Genomic DNA, 25,042 nt, shown 5'->3' with positions numbered 1-25,042 from the left:
GTAAATTACAGCACTATACTGCTGTACTGTGTACCACACCCGCCTCGAAATGTGTGCCCACAAAAGTACAAAATACAACAACTTAGTGTTGATTCTTACCAAAATTTACTGAATTTTCCCAGAATTCTCTACGCTATCTGACTGTAACAGTAATTAAATGTTGTTGTAATTGCTTGTTGCTTGCCTTGGAGTGCATGTTGGGCAAAAGCACCAAATTTCTTTCTAAAATTTCAAAGAAATTGAAGAAATTTGTACCTTACAACTGGAATTTCTGCAGAAATGTCGCCTCGGGATGTGCACAAGTAGTGAACAGCAGCTGAAATATGCCTCGTGATGCGTGTTGGATCCAAAAAACTGAAAAGCCCCAAATTTTCTTAAGCCAATGTGGAAGAAATTGCATAGTGTCTATGAGTTTGGTAACAATTTGTGCAAAGGGCCTCCAATCGGGCAAAAGCCCCAAATTTTTGGGCAGTACAAGCTGAGATTCGAGAAGAGATGGTTGAAATAGACTGGAAATTCTAGGAATTTTGAGAAAACTCCAAATCTGAAAATTAGGGTTTCTGCACTTTTTAGGGTTTGGAGAAATCGGTGGGTAAGACCAAGAAAATGGCGGGCAAAGCTGAGAAAATGATTGGCAGAGCTGAAAACAGCAGCATCTCTTGCAAAACAGCAGCTCCTCAGGCTATGTGCAAGGCTGCGCGTTGGATTGCATGCAGGCTGAAAACAGCAGATCTGGAGCAGATGACTGAGCTAGAAAGATCTGGAGCAATTGGACAGATTTGGAGCTGATGGCTGAACTAGACAAATCTAGAGCAGATGGACAGATTTGGAGTAGATGAGATGGCTTAGCTACAACTCCTCCACTTCAGCAGCACCTCATAGCAGCTGAAAACTCTTCCTCGAGTTGAAAACCAAGCTGGCAACAGTAGGACCTTGGGCGCGATGGCACCGGTTGATGGTGGCTGAACGGAATCCGCGCGTACAAGCTACTCTGATACCAAATGTTGGAAAATGGTAGCTAGCTATGGAGAGAGAGAGGAGAGACAATGATAGCAAGAGAGTGAGCTGAAGCAAAAAGAGTAGAGTATACTTGCTAGAATGAAAGATAGAGTGAAAGTACAACTTATGTTTAGGTTAAGGATTGACCTAACCAGCTTTCCACCAACTAACTAGAGTTAGGTTTATTTTACTCTAGAGCCTAGTGTCACTACTTTAAGTTTCTAAGACACTAGGTGTACACACCTTACATTGATACTTTAATAAATGTCTAGACCACACAAATTACATTGGGCGATGCCCATAGAATCGGCAAATTCTAATAGTTAGATTAGAAATTCGACCCGTTAAAACGAATCTTATCCATAAAGACATTCTCAGCAATAGTAATTGGAGTGTTAGTGTGGAGTGAGTAGGGTGGCTAGGGTGGGAGAGTAGAGTACAGTAGGGGGATTAATTGGAGAGTGCCCACCCCACCATGCAAATGGGATGTGTGCGTAGTGGATCCATAAGTGGACGTGGATTCATTGGGCGTGGGCATGGGGTTGAGAAACCATTTCTTTAGTTTACATACTTCATTTTAGGGTTTTGCACTAACAAGCCAAAAAAGGGCTAGTGTCTATATTTTGGTCACTTTTTCAATGGGCGCCCATACAATGGTGCGCCACCCTAGACAACTTATGTCTATAAATAGGTAGTCACTTCATTCATTCTTCATCGCTCCACCACTCTTCAATCATTCTTCACCTCTATTGCTCCGTCATCAGACACCCTTCCCTTCTCTCACTAGCCCCACTGACACTGCCCTCACACCTCTTCAGGGGGACATTGTAGTTCATGGTTTGTGGCTGTCTTTACCCTTCCTTTTCTGCTTCAGGCGCCCTATTTCATCATAAAGCCTTACGCTTGGAGCATCCTCTACCTAGTATCACCATCATCTCCTTGGCGCCAACACCCTTTTCCTTCAGGCTCCATCTTCACTTGCCTTTTTGAGTTTGGAGGCCTTCTCCTTGCCTGGCGACATCTTCTCCAGGTTAGTATCAATATCCTAGCCTCTAGCGACAATCTCCATCACCGAGCGTTAGTGATTTCACCACTCCTCTATCATAGGGGCTTCTGGGATCTACATTTTTGTAGCCTGGCTTCTCTTCCATCACCTAGTGTCACTCGTCTAGCTTAGGGGGCGCTAGGACCTACGTTTTTGTGCTTGGCTCCTCCTCCATCAGCTGGTGTCACTCGTTTGTCATAGAGGCTGCTGGGACTTGTGTTTTGCTAGCCGGCTCATCTTCCATCATATGGCGTCATCATTATCCACCTGGTGTCAACATCTGGGCTGCTCTCCCTGCGTTTAATAGCTCCAACACTTTGGGATTTGCATTTTGCTAGATAGGTTACTCCTCGGCATCAGAGGACTGTGATTCACTCCCTCAACAACTGATGATCATCTTCCACATCTTTGATTGCGCTAGAGGATCATGGTCCACTTCTTCAACAATTGTCTTTCTGTCAAAAGTTGATGTACCAGTGCGATAGTAGGGTTTGCGGGGAGGAACACGGAGTGAACTCGGTAAACATGGAGAAGAGAAGAGAAGAGAGAAGAGACTCTGATTAATGGAATGATGATAAAGTTAGCTTGGCTTCTCTTCCATCACCTAGTGTCACTCGTCTAGCTTAGGGGGCGCTAGGACCTACGTTTTTCTGCTTGGCTCCTCCTCCATCAGCTGGTGTCACTCGTTTGTCATAGAGGCTGCTGGGACTTGTGTTTTGCTAGCCGGCTCATCTTCCATCATATGGCGTCATCATTATCCACCTGGTGTCAACATCTGGGCTGCTCTCCCTGCGTTTAATAGCTCCAACACTTTGAGATTTGCATTTTGCTAGATAGGTTACTCCTCGGCATCAGAGGACTGTGATTCACTCCCTCAACAACTGATGATCATCTTCCACATCTTTGATTGCGCTAGAGGATCATGGTCCACTTCCTCGACAATTGTCTTTCTGTCAAAAGTTGATGTACCAGTGCGATAGTAGGGTTTGCGGGGAGGAACATGGAGTGAACTCGGTAAACATGGAGAAGAGAAGAGAAGAGAGAAGAGACTCTGATCAATGGAATGATGATAAAGTTCTGAATCATGGAGTGAATGCGATACAAGGGACCAAGGGTGTCGTAGCACAAGGAAGATGATGAAGATAACCACAAACCACGAACCGCAATGTTCTCCTGAAGGAGTGTGAGGGTAGTGGAGAGACTGGAGAGAAGAGGTGACGGATTGAATGAATCAGCCGTAAGGAATGAATGAGAGAGTGGCCTATAAATAGCCTCGGTCAGTCTAAGATGGCGCCTCTTTTTGGAGCTGCAAACCCTAAACGCAAAACACACAAACGCAAAAATGCAAACTGCGGGTGAAGGGTTTCTCAACACCCCCTCTCAGGCCCAAAAAGGGGAACAAGAGAAGAGTGAAGTGGAGATGCAATGCTACATGCTGAAGAATGCTCATGCAGCAGGTGCTACTTGGACAATGTCCCTCGTGGGAAAATTGTTCACTTGCCCAAGCGTCCTAGTACAAAGATGATGAAAACATGCAATGCATAGGAGGAATGTCAGACTTTGTGTGGTGCCGAGAACCATAAGGATATGCTCGTACTCGATCTCGGGAGGTGTCTCCATGCTGACTAAGGGACGAAGGCAAGAAGAGAAGAGGAGGAAGAAGATGTAGAGGATCCCTAAGATCCAAGATTTCCACTAGAAAGGGAATCTGCAGTAAAGAACAGTAGACAGAGTGAGTTGGAGAACCCGAAACTCAACCTCGGGAGAGAAGCCACTAGCTCCGTGCATCCATGCTGAAAGGAATACGAAGGCCTCGTTACTAAGTCGCGACTAAATCTTCGAGGTCCTGATCTATGTGGTACCTAAAGATCTTGGGTAGCAGTAGAAGAGATGACTGGTCGAAGACAGCCACCCCAAGAAAGTAGAGAATGGATGAAGAGCTTCATGTGGAGTAGGTTTCCCCTCTGAGGTGGGAGGTGGAGGGGCCCCCGCTGAAGTCAAAGTAGAAGTAGATACCCTCTCTGAGGGCAAAGAAATAACATTCTCCTTTGAATCCCCCTCTGAAATAGATAGGGAATCCAAAAACTCATGGATCATGGACTCCGAAATGTTTGATGACGAAGAAAGTGCCGGCAATCGTGCCGAAGGTATCTTGGGTGTGGAAGAGCTCCCAGAGGTAGCCTCTCGAACCTGAGGAGTTAAGGGTGGGGAAGGGTGGGGCTCAGAATGAGCAAGAGGTGGGCAATAATTGTTGTTTCTCAGTGGAGTGGACTGGGTAGCCGAAGAAGAGGAAGGAGTTGAGCAGCCACTGTCTCTCAAAGGAGCGGACTGACAAGGAGACGGTATCAAACAATCACTGTCTCTCGATGGAGTGGACTGCAGATCCGTAGGTCGTGAAGCCCTATACCTGAAAATAAGTGGGAGAAGACTGTTGCTGGCATTGCGACAATCTCTAGGAGGTCGTAGCGCCAATCGATCCTCCATGTGCTCGAAAGGACTTAGTGCGTATCGGATGCGTCTTATTGCCCTGAGTATAGTACTCTGATAGCCGATGCAAAACGATCTCTGTGGCCCAGAAAGTAGAGGTGGCACAAGGAGTGCCTGGTGGAAGATGCATATACTCCGGAGGGGTGGGGAGCAAAGGTCGAAGTTGGCAAGCATCGGTGATGTGGCCAGTGATGTCACAGTAGGAGCATCTAGTAGCCTGGTCATCTATTGGTAAAGAAGCCATGGATAACAGTGTGCCTTGCTGAAGAAGGAAGAGGTCAGTCACCATGAACCACGAACCACAATGTCTGCCTTAAGGGGTGTGAGGGCAGTGTGAAGCACAAACCGCAATGTCCACCTCAAGGGGTGGGAGGATAGTGGAAGGGCTGGAAGTGAGCTGCTAGTGGGAGGAGGATGTGACCAGTAGTAAGAGGTTGCAACTAGTAGAAAAACGCAGGTGAGGAGAGAGAAAGACTAAAAACGTAGGTAGTAGGTGAGAGAAAGACTAAAAACGTAGGTTGCAGGAGAGAGAAAGACTAAAAACGCAGGGAGAATAGACTGCAGGAGAGAGAAATACTAAAGACGTAGGAAAAAACAGCAGCAGCAGTCAATATGCTAAAATTAGCTCCGAACAGTGTGTGATAGGCTAGAAACAGGCGCCAAACTGTTGTAGACAGCAATGGCCAACTTGGACCGCGATGTCCTCTACGTTTGGGGTGTGGGTAGCAAGCTGAAATACTTGAAATTTGCAAAAACGAGATTGTTTTCTAAATGGAGAGTGATCAGCAACAGTCGCTTTGCTGTAAATAGCTGCAAACTGCAGGTGGAAGGCTAGAAACAGGCGCCAGAATGTAGATGACAGCAAGGGACAGCTAAGACTGCGATGTCCTCTGCGAAAGGGGTGTGGGCAGCAAGCTGAAAACACCTGAAACCTAAAAAAATGAGATTTTGATGCAGTGGAAGAAGAAGAGAAGCGGATTCCGAACCCGCCACCGGTCTTTGCCTTCATTGGAGTGGAGGATCTTTGCTACTATTTGAGCAGTATCCAACTCTGATACCATGTCAAAAGATGATGTACCAGCGAGACAGTAGGGTTTGGGAGAGGAACACTGAGTGAACTCGGCAAACATGGAGAAGAGAAGAGAAGAGAGAAGAAACTCTGATGAATGGAATGATAAAGTTCTGAATCATGGAGTGAATGTGATACAAGGGACCAAAGGTGCTGTAGCACAAGGAAGATGATGAAGACAATCACAAACCACGAACCGCAATGTCCTCTTGAAGGGGTGTGAGGGTAGTGGAGAGGTTGGAGAGAAGAGGTGACGGACTTATTGAATTAGCCGTAAGGAATGAATGAGAGAGTGGCCTATAAATAGCCACAGTTAGTCTAAGATGGCACCCCTTTTTGGGGCTGCAAACCCTAAACGCAAAACGCAAAAACACAAAAATGCAAACTGCGGGTGAAGGGTTTCTCAACACTTTCACCTTCTAGTGATTACTTCGATAGCCCATTGCCTGTAGAACTGCATTTCGCTTCCTTCATGTGCAGATTTCCATAGGTGCTGTTGCCTGATTCAGACAAGACAATGCACTTATCTTCTAAGCTTCGGCTTTGTTGTATCGGTTTTTCTTCTCATAGCAGGATTTAGTGTATCATCACCATGCTTTTCTCGTGTTTCTGCGTTTCTCTTCCCTCTCAGTGTTTGTTGTATACACTCTGTGTTACTCCCCGCAAACCCCACCATCTCTTTGGATTGACACTTATTTTGACATTGTATCAAATTATACCTATTATTTTTTATACATGGTAGCTGCATGAGTAGCCCACGGAGATGGATAGGTACACTAGCAGAGGATGGAAATTTGTGTCTCGGAGCAGGCCACAGAGTGTGTGATGGCGTGCCATAAGTAGAGGGTGGATATCATTGTGTTTAAGTGGCGGATGGAATGTGTGGTGGCACCCCATAAGTAGAGAACGACAATCTTTGTGTTAGAGGAGCTGGAGGTGCATGTCTAGGGTGAGTGAAGGGGATACCCAATGCAGCCTTCCCAAGATAGATAGATGTGCTCACTTGTGTGTGTAAAGTACAATGTTTAGGAGTGGTAATCTGGATAATAATATACTAGGGTATAGAGTGGCATTCACATGTGGAAAAGAAAATGTGCTAGGAGCGGAAGCTTAAGATCTTAATTCTATTGTGCTGGATGGAAAGGTTAAATTTAAACCTAAGCTTTTGGAAGAAAAGGAAAGAGAATCTAAGTAAGGAGTAGGAAAGGGAAGGATAGAAGGGAATTACAAATGATTAACAGCGATAACATGCTCATATGAAATAGAAGGTACAATGTCAGCTATACATGTGAATGTATGTTTGCTTCTAGAGTCTCCTCTAGTAGTGTAATTAACATATTCAAACTAGTCATAATCTGGATCTTGCACACCAAAAAGGGGAATAGAAAAGGGTTTTCTTCCATATAACTCAAAGGGGTTATACAAACCCGACATCAGGCTCAGCTGTGATAAAGAAGATGGATCGCTAGTTGCTTTGAATGTGGTATGTCCTTCATGAAAGGAGAGGTGGCCATCCTCACCATCAAATTTTTTGTGATGCTTGTGGTCTAGGGAAATATGAGTGTAGCTGCGATATTTGATATGCATGAATTCTCTGAGCTTCTTGTCTGTCATTTGCCTTATATCTAGTAAAGAATGTGAAGAAAATGATGTGTTGTCCTCATTGAGGTCATAATGTCTCCTCAAGACCTCCAGTGATGGTGAAGCTTGAAAAGGCATTGTAGCATCCCCGCTGCATGTTGTTCGTGTATCGTCCACAAACCAAGCCACCATGGTGACGATAGCCACATGATAATGTCTAGAAGAGCACCGGCTTTGATACCATGTGAAGGTATGCTAGGGTTTGCACTAAGGAAATGCAGAATGTACAAACACAACTGAAACACAATAACTTAGACAAAAATGAAAAAACGCAAATAGAGAAGAAAGATAGCTCTTTAAGTGAATGAAGGAATGCTAAAAATGAATGAATGTGTGTACAAAGTGCTCAAAGGCAGAGCTGTCCAACAGATGATGACTCTCGTGGGAGCGGACTGTGGGAGTAGTTGAAGTGTGATGTCCACCATAGATCTATCCCACATGTTGTAATCAGCAGTACAAGGGCCTGAGAAGAGCCTGTAGATGACAGGGTAGCAGGCTGGAAACAAAAATGCAGCAGTCTTTGAGGACGGAACTGGACCCTGGTAAATGCAGCAGTGTATTGCCTGGAAAAATGATGCAGCTGGTCACATGCAGTAGTTTGGAGCTGGGTGAGAGATGGAAGAGCGAGATCCGATGCTGGGCAGTCTGCACAGCTGCAAAACACAGGTAGGACATGTCCTGGATGAAGGCAGATTGCTGATATCAGCTGCCAGGTAGTAAATGCAGCAGTAGAGTGACTGCAGGAGGCTAGGTGGCAGGTGAAATCAGGGTGCCAGATGCTAAAGAAGGTGGCAGCAATCGTCAGTGAGGCTGGACAGCCACGTTTTGATGAGGGGTAATGGCTAGCATGGAATGGGATGCCAAGTAACAAGTACACAACCTATATTCATAGATGAGGAACCAGAACGAACTCAATTGTAGGAGTTTACTTTTGGGATACAAAAACACTCTATAGCATTAAAGTTTGAGTTTTGGGTTGTTTAAATTAGGTAAATAAGGTTTAATGTGAAGTACCAATTTTTTTGTTTAACATACTTGGCATAAGGCAAGGTTTGTTGCCAAGGATTTTGATATAATCTAGGTTTAAACGACTCAAAGACCTTTGTTCTGACCCCCTATATGTCTACCGTTTGGGTTGTTCTAGCTCTTGCAGCCCATCACCATTGGCTTGTGTATTAGATGGATGTGAAGTCTGCATTCTGGAATGATGGCCTTCAGGAGGAGATTTATGCTAATCAGCCTCTAGGTTTCAAAGTGTATGATAAGGAGGGTCATGTGTATCGCTTGCGGAAGGCCCTTTGTTGGGTGTAAAGGCCCTTACGCTACTCTTATGCTACTTGCATGTATATATTTATTTACACATGTGAACACACTCTTGTGGGTATCAGTGTACCGTACCCTAAATATAAATACATTCTTTTATTCTTTGTGTGTACCACATTGGTACTCACCCATCTCTCGACTCTTCACTCTCTCACTGCACTACACAGCTGAACACACCTGGAGTGACCACACACTACCTGAGTGCTTTCTCTCGTGCTCTTCAAACTGGTATTAGCGCATTGACAAGAGTGTGCGTTACCCAAGGATAGTGACAGGCAGCCATAGTCAATAAGTGGTCAGTTTTGACTAGCAGGTGTGAGGTGACAGCAGGCGTGGCAGTCGTGATAGCAGGTGTGAAGTGACAGGCAGGTACGGTAGGTTTCTGCAGGCGTCAGCTGTCAGGAGCAGCCGACAGGTGTGAACTGCAGCTGATGGGATAGAAGACCGGCTGGTGGGGTCGATTGCAGGCAGGTTGAACAGTAGCGGGCGGCACATCAGACGGACACACGCAGTCCTAGCAGCCAACAGGCATGAGGCGACACGTCATAGGTCAATGGCTTGGCTCCTCGACACATTTTCAGTCTTTTTTGACATTTTTAAAAAATACTAATAGCAAGTAGACCCCCTTATCATTAACAGGGATTGGTGCGTGCAAGCACAGGACTCAAATCTGTGTAGATTTACGACTGAAGATTTTGGGCTTTTCTCGGATTTGATGCTGGTCATGCAGAATAGTGACATTTGACCCAGAAATTGCAGACATTGTGTGCATTTGCCTCAAAAAATTTGGGCCTTTTCATACACAAGTGAATTTTTGCTTAGCTGAGCCAATTTCACTGTAGTTTGTGCACAATTGAATATGACATTTGGGGTTTGCAGAATTTGTGAAATTTCTGCAACATTTGCCCTTATTTGATACTCAGGATGATGAATTAATGCAATCGGGGCAGATTTACTGCAAAAATTTTGGGGCTTTTCGCATTGGTGATGCATTTTGAGCCAATTTGTGCCTTGACAGTGAAATTACAGCAGATTCACTACTGAATGGGAGAAATTTGGACTTGGGATGTATCAAATGTTATAAAAGGTCAGCTTCTCTTGGTACATGTATCGCTGGATGCTCATTATGCGGTGAAATAGTGGTACATACAACACTTGGGTTATTGCATTTGGGCATTATGGTGATGTAATATTGAAGCAAGAGCTGTCATTTTTATGTAAATGTATTAAATTTGATTCATGTACATGTTGTAATCAGCACTTGGGACTGAAATTGCAGCAAAACATTTGCTTCTTGGACACCTTCAGAAGTGCAAGTGTGTGTACTTGCTGTTATATTCAGCAACCTTGCTCTTGGCTGAAAGTATTCGGTATTTTATTGCAGTCTTTTATTACTGAAGTTGGCTGACAGTGCATCTATATTTGACACACTGAATCTTTTTGAGATTCGTAAATTTGATGGCAATGGCTTTGATCTTTGGAAAGATTGTATATAGGGTATACTTTTTTTGAAGGATTGTGATAATGCTTTGGTAGAACATAAGCCTGTTGCTTTGTCAGATGAGGATTGGGCTAAAATGAATAAGAAAGCCGTTATTTATATTAAAATGGTTGTCATAGATGATATCTTGGTTGATATCAAGGGACTTACCATTGTTTATGCAGTTTGGGAGAAACTCAAGGCTATGTATGAGAATACAACTCCTGTCAATCAGGTACATCTCATGCGAAAGTTAGTCAACTTGAAGCTTGATGAGTCTAAGCTTGCCTCAAAGCATTTATATACTTTCACTAGTATTTTGAGTTAGTTACATGATGCAGGCTTGCCAGCTTTTGATCCTAAGCTGAGGACTATTTTCTTGCTCATGACTTTGTGAGATTCATGGGAAGCATTGGTTGTATCATTGAGCAACAACTCCAACTTGTGACATTTGATGGTGTGCATGGTTCTATTCTCAATGAGGGGATTAGACGCAAGGCAAGTGGGGAAAGGATGGATCAACCTATAATGTAAGAGGACGAATTGAAAAGAGGACAAATTGAAAAGATGACAAATGCTGCAAATAAGAACCAAAATCGCAGTAGAAGCAAGGAAAAATAGCAAGATGTCACTTACTATTAGTGTGGATGCAATTGGTATAAAAATCCCGATTGCGAGTACTGTAAAAAGGAGCAAGAATACAAGAACTAGGCCAATGCAAAAGGCAAAAAGAATGAGAAGGATGGCAGCTCTACCCCTAAAGAAACAGAAAAGGCAAATGTGGTATCTAATGTTGTTATTGAGGAGATAGAAAAAGATAAAGATGTTGATTTGTTGGTTGGATCTTCAGATTCACATACTATGATAGTGGAATAGATGTATATCACTAAAAGGGATGTGATAGATGCCTTGTCTGCTCATGATGATTTGTCACAATTGTGGATTGTTGACAGTGGTGCTTCATTTCATGTAACTCCATCTTTGGAGCGTTTTTCTTCTTATGCAGCAGGTAACCTTGGGAAATTCTACCTAGGCAATAACCATGCATGTGATGTTGAAGGAATGGGCACCATACACCTGGCTTTTGAAAATGGTCAGGAATTGGTCATTCATGATGTTAGGTATATATCTAGCATTAAGAAGAGCTTGCTTTCTGTTGGGCAGCTAGACTGTAGGGGTTACTTCACTACCTTTGGTGGTGGAACGTGAAAGATACAGAAAGGGTCTATGCTAGTCACTAGAGGCGGTAAATAGGGAACCCTATGTTATCTCCATTGCAAGGCATTTCTTAGAAAGTTTGTTGCAGTGTAGAAGTGCAGTCACACATGGAGTTATGGCACAAGTGTCTTGGACACATGAGCCAAAAGGGTTTACATGCACTTTTTTCATTTGAAAGAGTTGATGTGAAAAACTCAAAGCTTGACTTTTATGATGATCGTGTTTTGGGAAAACATGTAAAGAGTTCATATTCTCATGGAGCCTCTAGGAAGGCATGTATCTTGGATTTAGTCCATTCTGATGTATGTACCATGCTAATAAAACCTCACAGTGGTTTTCGTTATTTTATCTTTTATTGATGACCATTCTAGAAAGCTATGGGTTTACTTGCTTAAGTTGAAAAGCGAGGCATTGGATGCTTTTAAAAGGTTTTATGCATTTGTTAGTTACATGTGTATTTTAGGCCTTTAGCTACTCCCAAGATGTGAGAGGAGATGTTAATATTTCATGTCTTTTATGTATTTCATATTGTTCATGTCTTGGATGTGAGCTTCGAATTTGATGGAGTTAAAGGAGCTTTTATAGTGAGTTATGTACTTGTTGGGGGGTAAAGGTGCTTCTACCTAGCCGCTTGTGTATTAGTTACACTGACAATACCCACACACTTGTACATTATAAGTGGTGGGTGCCTATCACTGTCACTGCATTCTTTATTCTTTCAGAGTCATTTGAATAAGGGAAGGTTGGTCACACATTGTGACTATTGGAGTTCCTATATTTTTTCTCTCTCTCTCTCTCTCTCTCTCTCTCTCTCTCTCTCTCTCCTTCCACCATAGCTCTTGCTTTTGCTTGTGTGCTTCCACACCGAGCTTACTCCCTTTAATTGGTATTAGAGCCTTCTTCCTTGAGAGCTCGAGCTTGACCCATCAGCTTGCATTCAAATATCTACATTTCAAAGGTTTCATGGTAGCCATGGCTCAACTTGGAGAGGTATGAGTTGGTGCTCTTCTCCTTCCCAGTGATCAAAGGCTTGTTGAGGCTTGGTCCAAGTCTTCCCTTGGCCATAGTAATCATTGTGGCCCTGTTGTGGGCAGCATAAGCAACAGTAAGAGGGGCAGCAGGCAGCAAGTTTGCACTTGCTATCCCTGCTTCTCTTCCTGCCCCATTTGGTATCTCCTCTAGCTTCCGTATCGGGCAATCATCTTTGGCACCCTTAGCACTAATATTTGACATTGAGCATTTGGTTTTGAGTCATCGAGCTTCAGCTATTGACTGTGCAAACAGGGCAGCCTATTGTAATACAATTCAAGACAGCAGTTACCTTATTTTTTGGAGGTCACTTATGCTTCTCAGGATGTCTATTTGATGCCGGATTACTTGGGGATGCTATGCCAATGTTATAAGATGCTATTGAGCCAATTTGAGTACACTTTTGGCTTAGTTTTCATAGAGATTTCCCTGTTGTGATAACAGGGCTGAATGCCATTTATTTGGGAAAAGCTTATGCCTATTGCTACCTATTCGGGATATCTATTGGATACATTGATGTATGCCATTGATCCCACATACTTGGTTATGCTCCTAACATGCTCTTAAGCTGAGATTGAAGCTTGGATGCTTCAACATTGACAGTCTTCATTTCTTGGATGCTACATTTACGGGCTTGAAGATCTTTACTAGGCCTGATGTTGCTACTTGTATCTTGGATGTTTGGATGCTATTCACTTGATGAATTGAGCTTGTTGCTTAGTTGGCTTTCGACTTTTTCTTTAGTGGGAGCTAGTTGGGTTTATGTATTGAGTTGTTTACTTGACATTGGATGTTCTATAGCATATTGGATTGCAGTTGAGCTTGAACTCTTTAGAATGAGACAGTGGGATGTTCCCTTCATGTCTATCCTCTCTTCATGCTATATGTACGCAGTGGATGCCTAGTTGGCTGCTCTGACATTTTTCTTTGGGCCTGCACCTACCTCTATTAGATCGTTGTCAGTGATGCATACACCTGACATGGCTATGTATTGAGCTTTTATTACTCTTGCTCAGTCAATTGTGCCTTTGGCATGTCTCTTCTGTTTCCTGTGAGACCTACTACATGCATGATTGTTATGCCATTAGATGTATTTCACTTTGACACTTTGAGGTTGATAGCGTTGAGTACTGGTCACATATTTACTGACTGCTAGTTGTTTGTACATATCCGCATTGTGCAAGATATCCTTGATAGTTACAGTTTGCAGTTTAGCAGTGATAGCTCATACTTGGCTTTGATTTCTTATTGCTGTACTCTATTTTCAGCATGCTGCAATTGTAGTTCTTTGCACTGTTTATGAGAATAGTTACCTTGTCTTGACAATCTTTTGCTTACAATTTGTGGATTGCTCATTACTTTGGTAGTGTCTCTTGTTTCCGGCGTGACAGCATGCTGCAATTGTAGTTCTTTGCACTGTTTATGAGAATAGTTACCTTGTCTTGACAATCTTTTGCTTACAATTTGTGGATTGCTCATTACTTTGGTAGTGTCTCTTGTTTCCGGCGTGATTTAGCAGTGGTTTTGGGGTTGATTTGTAGGAAAGTACAGCAGCCTGTTTTGCCTTTCCGTGCACTTGCTTGGTCTCCTTATGGCTGGTGGTTCTCATGAGATTGCTATCTTTAATATTGAGAAACTAGATGGGACCAACTACAACTATTGAAAGACTCAGAAATGGCAGTTTTAGTATAGAAATTGCGAGTTAGACCACTAAAAAATGGGGCTGCCAAACCCAAAAACATTGCGGCCGAGGATTGGGATGAATTGGATGAGCTATGCAAGTCCATAATCATTTTATCACTCTCTAAGTAGGCTTACTATAATGTTGTAACTGAAAATCAGATTGCATGGACACAAATTAAGAATCTTTATGACAAGCAAAGTTCTGCATCTTAAATGTATTGGTTGAAACAATTGATGGACCTTCCCATTAAGGAAGCAACTTCTATGTGTGCACACTTGAATGAGTTTAACTCCATCAGCCATTCAGCTTCATAAGAGATTAAGTTCAAGGATACTTCGCATCCTTTGTTTTTACTTGGTACTCTACTTGAATTGTGGAACACTTTCCATACGGTTCTATGTGCTCAGGATGGGCTGAAATTGCAGGATGTTGAGAGTGCCCTCTTGATAGAAGAGGTGAATAGAAAGAATGTAGATGCTTCCCATGAGTCACATGCATTGACCGTGAGAGGCTAGTAGGATGGAAATGGCCATGGTAGAGACTCTAACAGGTCTAAGTCTAGGACATGTGGATAATCACACAGTAGGTCCCATGGCCGTAAGTCCAGTCTTACTTACCATCATTGTGGTAAAGTGGGTCATATTCAAAAGTGTTATAAAATGCGCGAAGATGAGCACAAGGAAAAGGAAAAGGATAAAGTGCAGGATAAGAATGATAGTCACATCATTGTGCCTAGTAAGTCTAGCGTCAAGATTGAGGAGATTAATGTGGTGTAGCGTGATATATTTGATGATATTATATTGGTAGCCTCTTCCTTGGATGCTTCATAGTTGATTGATGCTGTATCAGGCTATACTCAGTGTTGGTTGATAGATTCAAGGGCTTCCTTTTATGTGACCTCTCATAGAGAGGTTTCACTTCTATCGCTGTATGATTAGATCTGTGCATTTGGGTAATGACATGGCATTGGAGATAGTTGGTATTAGTGATGTCCTACTGCAGTTTGGTTTAGACAACATGTTCACTTTTGATGTACGTCATGTACTAACTCTTACGAAGAACCTTATCTTTGTTGCCACCTTGGATGATGTAGGTTATATTGTCTCTTTTGGTGATTCCTCATGAAACATTATCTGTGGGAATCTTGATATTTCACGTGGTACTAAGTCTAGCACCCTCTAACCCTTGCTTGTAGTTGGGTTAGTTGACTATATTCACACATGTCTTTGAAGGGGATGAAAATGCTTACCAAGACTGTAAAGTTTTGAGTCTTGTGATAATTGTGTATATGGTAGGTAGACACGTAGTGCGCATAAAAAGTCTGGTATGAAGCGCATGGGTGAGACTTTGACTCTTCTTCATTCAGATGTATGTGATTCCATGCTTCGTTAGTTGCTAGGTGGTGCAAAGTACTTTGTCAGCTTCATTAATGATTACTCACATAAGGTCTGGGTTTACCCTTTTAAGAAATTGGATGTCTTGTCTATCTTTCAACGTTGGCTTGCTCTTGTTGAAAACCAGTTTGGATATAGGCTGAATTATCTAAGGTGCGATAATGGAGGTAAGTATGTCTCAAAAGCTTTTGAGTAGTTTTGAGATGAGCGAGATATTAAGCATTAGTTGACCCTTCCCTAGAATGGTATTGCCGAATGTATGAATATGACAATTCTAGTCGGTAGTATGCTTAGCCAGGTAGGCTTACCACAACACTTTTAGACTGAGACAATTACTATTGTCGTATACTTGATTAATAGGTCCCCTTGTATTGCTATTGATTACTAGGTTGCAGAGTAGGTATGGACTAGGAAACCTCTATCCTATACTCATTTACGTGTCTTTGGTTGTGAGGCATTTTGCCATGTTTCCAAGGACAAGCACAATAAGCTGGATCCTAAGTTCGTGAAATGGATCTTTCTTGGTTATGGGGATGCATGTGAAATCGGCTATCGCCTATGGGATCCATAGGCTCGCAGGGTTATGTGCAACCATTATGTCATTTTCCATGAGGAAAAGATGCATAAGTAGCCTAAGTAAGTAGTTGAAGTACGTAGGGTTATCTTTCAGGAGGAGCCTCTTGCTCCCGTACAACTAGCTAGACAGTCTGCAACAATTGGTACTCCAATGGCTGAGGATCTATCTATTGTGCAAGATCAATTTGTTTTGAGATGCTCTACCAGAGCTAGACATTAGCTTAAGTGCCTTACGTCCTTCATGGATTATGTTGTGGTGATAGGTGTAAGTGAGCCTCTCTCTTATGATGGGACCATGCACAAAGATGATAGTCCCTTATGGGACAGAGCTATGCAGTCAGAGTTTGACTCCTTATAGACAAACCATACATGGCATTTGGTTCCTTCGCCTAGTGGCAAGAAGGCTTTGCCATGCAAGTGCGTATACAAGTTGAAAAGTATCCCTGGACACCCCAAGTCTGCTTTTAAGGTCAAATTGGTAGCTAAGGGTTTTAAGTAGAAACATAGTGTTGAATTCGATGAAGTCTTTTCTCCCGTGGTCAAAATGATGACCCCACGCTTGGTATTAGCATTGGTTGCTTAGCTAGATTTGGACCTTTATTAGATGGATGTAAAGACAACTTTTCTACATGGGGGCTTGTATGATGAGATTTATATGCAGCAGCCTAAGGCTTTTAGAAAAAAGGTAGGAAACACCTAGTATACAAGTCGTGAAAGAGCCTTTATGGCCTTAAGCAGGTACCTAGAGAATGGTACCACAAGTTTGATGCTTTTATGCATTCACAGGAATATAGCCGTAGTGCTATGGATCCGTGTTTATACACGAAGAAGGCTTGTGATGGCAGCCTTATCATTTTTGATACTCTATGTGGATGATATGCTTATTGTTGGAAGCGCTCATGATGAGCTGGATGCCTTGAAAACTCAGCTCAAGATGAGCTTTGAGATGAACGACATGGGACATGTCTCATATATTCTTGGGATGCGCATCATGTGTGATTGCCCTACAAGGCTCCTTTATCTGTCATCACAGAAGGGCATCTAGGGAATGGTACCACAAGTTTGATCCTTTTATGCATTCATAGGGATATAGTCGTAGTGGTATGGATCCGTGTTTATATAGGAAGAAGGATCGTGATGGTAGTCTTATCATTTTGGTACTCTATGTGGATGATATGCTTATTGTTGGAAGCGCTCATGATGAGTTGGATGCCTTGAAAACTCAGCTCAAGATGAGCTTTGAGATGAACGACATGGGATAGGCCTTACATATTCTTGGGATGCGCATCACGTGCAATCCCTCTATGGGAATTTTTTATCTGTCATCACAGAAGAAGTATATCCAGAAAGTCCTTAGCGGTTTTATATGCAGGATGGTAAGCCTATTGGCTGTCCTCTTTCTTCTCATGTGATTTAGTCAAGCGAATTGTCCGCATTTTGATGAGTAGAAGGCCGAGATGACCAAGATTCCTTATGTATCCGTAGTGGGCAGTTTGATGTATGCTATGAATCATGATAGCCACTCCTCCTGACATAGCATTTGCAACGGAAGTTATGGCATGTTATATGGCCACACCTGGCAGATGGCATTGGGATGCTATAAAAGCGCTTATTAATGTCACTTCGTATTTTATTCTTTCAATGACATTTGAATAAGGCAAGGCCGGTCACACATTGTGATTGTTGGAGTTCCCACATCTTGTGTGTGTGTCTCTCTCTCTTGCTCTTGCTCCTTCCACCATAGCTATTGCTTCCGCTCGCGTGCTTCCACTCTAGGCTTACTCCTTTTAGTACTCGCATTTCATTTTCGAGCCTTGTCAGTTTGTATCCAGTTGTGTTCACACTATTTAGGATTGAGTGGATTTGAGTTTTGTCTGTTGGGGGTTAAAAGCCGACTGTGCCTAGTTGCCTACATTTACTTTGTACATTGTGCTCGCACACTTGGACATTACAGGTGATGGCCACCCATCGCTATCACTTTTATTCTTTATTCTTTCTATGACATTAGAATAAGGGAAGACATGTTGCACATTTTGATTGTTGGAGTTCCCACATACCCTCTTGCTCTCTCTTGCTTGAACCTCCATAGCTCTTGCTTTCTCTTGCTTTCTCTTGTGCTCTCACTCTTGTTGCTTCACTGACATTAACTTCAGCCCGGGAAAAGAGCTTTATTCGCAGCTTCCATGGCAACTACTCAATGAGGTATGCACTAGTCCCATTGCTTCCCCGGTTGATTCCACCCTTCCCAACATTGATTAGGACCTTCCAACCATTGGTTTGAGCTCCAACGAGTGAGCATTTAGGCTAGTGGCAGCAGTAGTACCCCGTGATTTGCACCAGCTGTCTTGGTTGTCTTCTCTAAGTTATCTCTGGTGTGATTTGCGCCAGCTGTCCTGGTTACTTGGCATCCTCCACGGAACTTGTGGCTTCGATCTTGAGCATTCTTGGCATGTGTGAGGTCAACCATTGACCCATAGTTCATTGTTTGGATAGCAAGTATTTGCTTGTTTAATGCTCTATTGTTGCTTATGGGGCTTGTTGGTTATGGTCAAATGATGTATTGATGCTCGGGAAAGACTTGTGGACTGATTAGAACTTGTTTAGATTGGCATTTGAAGGGTCCTTTGATGTTATACATTGTGGGTAGCAAGCATTCACTGTGAAAGCTTATGTATTGAATGCCTATTGATGCTTTGGGAATGTGATATGGATACATTGATGCTTGGTATTGATTATTATGCACGGATATGTGTATGTTGAGCTCTAAGCTTTGGATTTGAGCTCCGTTGGATACATATTCATAGTGGCTATAAGTTTCATGGTTCCCATTTAGGGGCTTGGCTACTTATTGTTGGTATATACTTCCGGATGTATTGCTTCATCTTTGGGTACCTAAATGTAATGAGATATGTGTTGAGCTTTGCTTTGCTCTTGGACATTCTAGATTTGCTTCCATGGAAGCACTTTGATATTTTCATTTGCAAAGCTTGGACTCTTGAGTTAGTGAGAGACTCTTATATACTTATTGATTCATTCATACATTGTCCTTGTTATAGACATTTATGCCTGTGGGCTGATTTAGCTTTGGTTTGTACACCTAGTACTTTCTCTTGTTAAAGAGGTTTGTTAGCTTTGATGCATTTTTGGTTACGTACTTGAGCTTCACTATTCATATATAGTGAGTTAGTTCTAGATTGGTGGATCTCTATTGCTTTTGGAGATCTGTTATGCACCCAACGCACATGCTCTCTTGTTTAGAATTGCATCTATGTTCTTGACATGCCACAATCTCCTTTGTTGATCCAAAAGCCCCTTTTTGTACAAATAATTAGCAAGCAATTTAGGCCAATTGCTCCTTGATTTTCACCCAGGTCTTGCTCTAATGGAACCACCAACTAGCCAAATGTTGTCCCAGTTCACAATGGATGAGCTTGCATCTGAAAGCCCTGACCTTTCCTTGAATTTCAGGTGTTGATTTTAGTTTACAATGCCCATGATGGATGGCATGAGTCCCAAGGTGGCCGCTAAACCCTAAATCCTGCAAAAATTTAGGGTTTACTGTAGAATTCTCCCCGCTGTCTACCAAATTCGATTGAGATTTGCTCCAAATGGGAGATTTCACAATCTCCTTTGTTGATCCAAGAGCCCCTTGCTGTACAAACAATCAACAAGCAATTCGGGCCAATTGCCCCTTGATTTTCACTAGGGCTTGCTCTAATGGAACCACCAACTAGCCAAATGTTGCCCCAATTCACAATGGATGAGCTAGCATTTGAAAGCCTTGACAATTTCTTGAATTTTAGGTGTTGATTTTAATTTACAATGCCCGTGACGGATGGCACGGGTCCCAAGGTGGTTGCTAAACCCTAATTTCTGCAGAAATTTAGGATTTACAGCAGAATTTTCCCTATTGTCCACCAAATTCAATAGAGATCTACTCCAAATGGTTGAGAGGTGTTGAGATCTTCAGAGAATAGGCTGGAGAAGGTGAGAGAATGTTGAGATGAGAGAGAAATCTGAGATTCGCTGTCGTCTAATCAACAATACCGTCACCAGCCCTTGGAGAGAGTCCCTCTGCTGTTGCTTGCCTCGTAGAGCCCTCTAATGGCTTTCATTTGTAGCAAATGCTGATTTCTGTGCAGAGAAATGGATCAGTAGTCTCCTTTCTCTCCCTCTCTCGGCCTGCCAACACTAAATGGCTTTCCACTAGTCATCAAATTAATTTCAGCCTTTTTGACCTTGCCTAGAATTAAATGTGTCCCTCCATAATTAAATTGGCTAGGCCATTTGCAACTTGGAGTGGTCCCCAACCTCAATTTACCCTTAGCTTGGGACTAATTAATTAATTAGTGCTAGTCCCTAGTGTTATCATTGATACTTACTGGTCAAATAGCTATCCTAGGGTCAAAACTGATACCAATTGACAACCAAAGCCTAGCTGGCATAACTTGTCACAACTTTTGCCTTTGACATCCAGTGACTCCTTGAGGTCCTTGGCCTGTAACCATGAAATAACTCCCATGTGTATCACATGTGCCTTACAACCTTGCACATTCGATTATTAAATTAATCAAGTGTTACTAGCAAGATTAAAGCAGCTGAAAAATTTCATGTCCTTGTGACATGAGAATAACCTTGTTCTCGTTTGTATCAATTAAGCCTTGTTTTATGTCAGTTCAGCCCTTTGTATCCAGCATAAATCAGCCCTAACATGGAGATTCGAAGCAGCCCTGTTATGATGCATCAAATCAGCCCTGCACTACTTCCTTGATTCAGGACAACAGTGTACATGTTTGTTAGAACAATTTAGGCCTGCTCTTATTCATGATAGTTCAGCTCTGTCTGAAGACAGTTCGGGCCTGTTCTTCCTCTTATAAATCGGCCCTCTATTATGTATGCTTGGTGTACACACTTTTACCCTGTTATCTCCAGCCTTTTGTGGCTTACTCAGCCCACGCTTTTCCCTGCCTAGAGCAGCCCTGTTTGCGCCTTCAAAACAGCCCCAAACCCACGCTAATCAGCTCCAAAATCATGCTTTTCCTCCTCTACCCACACTTTGATGAGTCCCGAAAAGTCTTGCTTGTTTACTCCAAAATAAACTCCTTCCTATCCTTCATGCACCATGCTTCAAACATTGTCTTTGAGCATCCAATGCATTCACACATCTAAAAGGCATATGAGTGTGAAGCATATTCAAGTCTTGCATGAAAGTCAAGTGCAATGTACATTAAGCAATGTCCATTTCATTCGAGCCTTATGTATCTTCCAAATATGCTTGCTCTTAGAGTTTCATGTCCCATCTTCTTAACCATAAGACAACGTCCTCATGTGCACGCACAGGCACATATAGGCTTGCTCTTAAGAGTTTCATGTCCCATCTTCTGAACCATAAGACAACGTGCTCACGTGCATGCACGCACACATACACACACCGAAAATGTTTGTTAGACAGATTCTCCCTTGAGTATGGTCAGCCTTGGGATGTCTTCTCTGATATTTTTTAAATATGATTTCCTGTTTAGTAAGGCTTGATTTTGTTTATTCTAACCAAACTCTTCTGAAAAGATGTTCTAATAGAGTGTTTCTTTCTTGGGGGAGAAGCATACCTTGCTTTTGTAGATACTAGGCTATCTAAAAATGATTTTGATTTTACACAATGATGTTTTTGGTGATGTGACAGGACCAGTTGCACGAGTATCTTAGCCTCATGCAGTCAGCCCACGCAGCCTTCAGTGACCGATCCAATGCCTTGCTGACGGTGCAAACAATAATGTCAGAACTCTCTTCCGTCAGTACGCGAATTGAGAAGTTGAGTATTGCGTCTTCTAAGATTTTTGGGGGTGACAAAACACGAAACCGCAAAATTGAAGAGCTGAAAGAAGTATTGAAAACTATGGAGGAAGCACGGGATTGTGCCATGAGAGAATATGAACGCATCAAGGTAGTCACTTTCCCTGTGTTTCTTTCAAGATAGGCCTTTGATGCTCTGATACAAAGAATAATTGCTGCCCATATGCATTTATCTTATCATGAAACAACCTTGTAGGTTAGAAATCTAAACAATGAGCTGATCCTGGAATATTATCATTTCAAATTGGGCATCTTTATGATTTATCACAAGTATGATTGTAACCCTGATCTCAAAGTCCACTGGAATGGATAAGACATACAGATGTGGCATACTTATGTCAATGGGTTCCAATGATTTTTTAAATTAACTGTTACTTTCAAGCAATTATATTAACAAACTTTCGAAGCTCCCTTAGAGCAGAATGTTAAATGATCTTGTGATCCATGTGCTGTTGTTGTGGAATCTCTGAGTAGGCAATGTTGAATTCAGTGTTGATTACACACGTGATTGTTCACAGGGAATCAATGGAATCGAATTAGAACGCATTGACCGTGAAAGACAAAGAGACTTTTTGGAGATGCTGAAAGGATTTGTCCATAATCAAGTAACCCAATCGAACATTCTTCTTTCCTGCAATTCCTTTCGTATATTGTCTTTTTTCCGCTTAGTGAGATAAGTATGGGGACATGCCTTTTGGGATCTTGGTTAAAAAATCCTTGCATTTTAAAAACTGCTTATCATATATGAAATGGCAGCTTGTAGGTGTTAGCTCTTCTGTTGGCATTTACTGGTGTGGAAGAGTGGACAACACTTATGGAAAAGACATGTTACATATGTAGATATTGGTTCATGTTAGACAATGTTCAAGCCAGGCTTCTTTCTATTTTGACTGTGTAATAGTGGCCTTTTTGGAACTTGAAATGCTGGTTGTAGTGAGAGAACAAGATGATGAATGAGTCCACCAGTGCCTTGAAGGTCACAGATACCATTTCAAGCTGTCCTCCTTGCACACTTCTTAGCTCTTGGCCCTTGATTGAATCTACTTGGATGGTATACCATTTCACCCCACAAGAACACTGATATCCTTGTAAAACATGGCCAGGAAATGTCTTTTTGTGAGCGTGTTTATCCCTGGGAGCTCGCAAACAGTTGATCTAATGAACATGGCTGGAAAATAGTCTCATGAAATGCATGTAGCTTATGCCTGAAGTCTTGAAGTATGCTCCAATCTACCAATCAATTGAAATGCTTAGTGGTTGGTTGAAGGGGTGAATAAAAATCACCATCTAACAAGAAGCATGGTTGGAAGGAATCCCATGCTTTATGGCACTGCTTGTCTGTCAGGAAAGTTAATCCGTTGATGTGGATTGGCTCATGGAGTGATGTCTACTCCAGACTTGTGCACATCTATCTAGATTTGCATAGGTGTCATTGTGCAGGGCTCAAAGGATCTTTTCTTGTGGAAAATATAAAGGGCTGAAGCAGGCTTGTCACAGGAGGTTTGAGATTTTCTTTCTTCACCATGGTTTCTAGAAGTTATGTATTTTGTGACCTCAGCCTGGGTTAGTCACATTCATTATTGTCTCTGGTGATTACTTGATTATTGTTTGGAGCCATACTGAGCATATTGCTAACATGAACAAGTTGCTGCTGCATCAAGAGTTCAGATGACAGATTTGGGATTCCACATCTTCCTTCTTTGAGAGATCTTTCAGTTGCCTCAGGGAATTTCTATATCTCAACAGCTGTTTGTATCAGAAACCCTACCGATCTGTTCATGATGGATCCGGAGTCTCCGCAGACTCACAGTTAGTTCTATGGATAATTTGTGGGGTCCCCCATCTAACTAATTCATGTCCAGATGTGCCTTGGCCAGAGGCCATACATGTTACATTCATCCACTGACGTCTCCATGTCATGTGGTATGCAGCTATTTGTAAGGCACCTGACCTATAGGGTTGCATATGGAGAGGGATCACTATGACAGGATGGACAGATCTTGACCGGGCAAGTGATGTTGACACTTGCTGATGCATATGTTTTTGGTTTGCTCTTGGATACGGGCTATTTCAAGGAGCAGCAAGAAGCAAACGATCATTGGGAGCAGCAAGAAGCAAACGATCATTGCTCCTTCAGTATAGGTAGAGTACAGCTGCACGTATGGCTGACCAAGAGGCTGTGTGGTGAGGGATTGCCTGCAACGGTTGGTTTTTCAATAGTGACGATCAACTGTGATTTCTTTTTCTATCGTGTGGCGAATCTTTGTCATTTGGGTCCTTAGGCATTCAGGCCCACACACGCCTATGCCCACACGGACACTTTTGGGTATTTTAGTTGCTAAATTGCATGCTTAATTCAAGAGAGAAGAAGCTGAAAGAAAAGGTCATATTAATCTCTATTGAAGGCCCGAATGACCATCAGACCGAAGTGGTGATTAGAACTTATCCATGGTATGTCTCGTCATGGATAAAACAAACAAACAAGAAGAGAGTTGACTCTGTTTACAGGAGGACATGGCTTAAAGATATAAACAAGAGAGTAGACTTGTATACGTTTGAGAGAGAGAGAGAGAGAGAGAGAGAGAGAGAGAGAGATTGATTTGCTTGGTTTGGACAGGTTGGTTATGCAGAAAGAGTTGCAAATGTTTGGTCCTCTCTGCTGGAGAAGCAACAGAGTCCCCACTATTCAGGCCCTTTTAGCTGAGCTTCAGAATAGCACTGCAGGCTTTGTACCATACAATTACTTACCATAATTCTGTTTTGTGCATATTTAGCACATTGGAATGCTCTGTACAGCTCAACCCACCAGATTTTCCACATGGTCATTTGTGGAGCTGTAAAAGTGATTCAAAAATTCCGTGAAAAAATGTGTACACTATGTTGGTTCTCTGCTAAAGAGAGCTGTAGGATCATTGCTTTTATGTCGGTTGATTATTCTTTGAATTGGTTGAGTTTTTCAAGTACATCCCGTGGTTCAATCAAACTATAAAATCTTTTATGCAAGGTCTAGATTTATTCGCCAACGAAAGTAAGTGACTGAAGGTTATGTGCTTAATTGGATGTCACTAAGTTTGATCTTTCTTTCAATCATCATCAATATGTCATTGGGTAGGTATCCACAACCATATAGTTGATTGCTGCATGAGGTGATACACAAAGGTCTCTTCAATGTTTAAGGGATTGTACTCAATGCTGGGGTATATGAGGTGAAAATGTTCTCAAAAGCTTGATATAAACGAAAAGACAT

At 42.3% G+C, this 25,042-nt stretch overlaps 1 protein-coding gene across 1 annotated transcript in view; it reads left to right on the top strand.

Moving 5' to 3' along the window:
* Positions 1-24,813, top strand: part of LOC148032295 (sorting nexin 2B-like) — a 95,218-nt gene extending 70,405 nt beyond the window's left edge. Inside the window, exons 4-6 of the mRNA XM_087682939.1 lie at positions 21,626-21,886; positions 22,314-22,400; positions 24,413-24,813. Coding sequence (XP_087539065.1) covers positions 21,626-21,886; positions 22,314-22,400; positions 24,413-24,499 — 435 coding nt within the window. The 3' untranslated portion in view covers positions 24,500-24,813. The remainder of the gene's footprint in view (positions 1-21,625; positions 21,887-22,313; positions 22,401-24,412) is intronic.
* The last annotated feature ends 229 nt before the right edge of the window (positions 24,814-25,042 follow it).

This window comes from Lygodium microphyllum, chromosome 8 (assembly GCF_053477565.2).
Source record: "Lygodium microphyllum isolate KBCC chromosome 8, Lygodium_microphyllum_v1.1.10, whole genome shotgun sequence".
NCBI classification, from domain to species: Eukaryota; Viridiplantae; Streptophyta; class Polypodiopsida; order Schizaeales; family Lygodiaceae; genus Lygodium; species Lygodium microphyllum.
The sequence above is the reverse complement of the archived record's forward strand: the minus strand, read 5'-3'. Positions and strand labels throughout refer to the sequence as shown.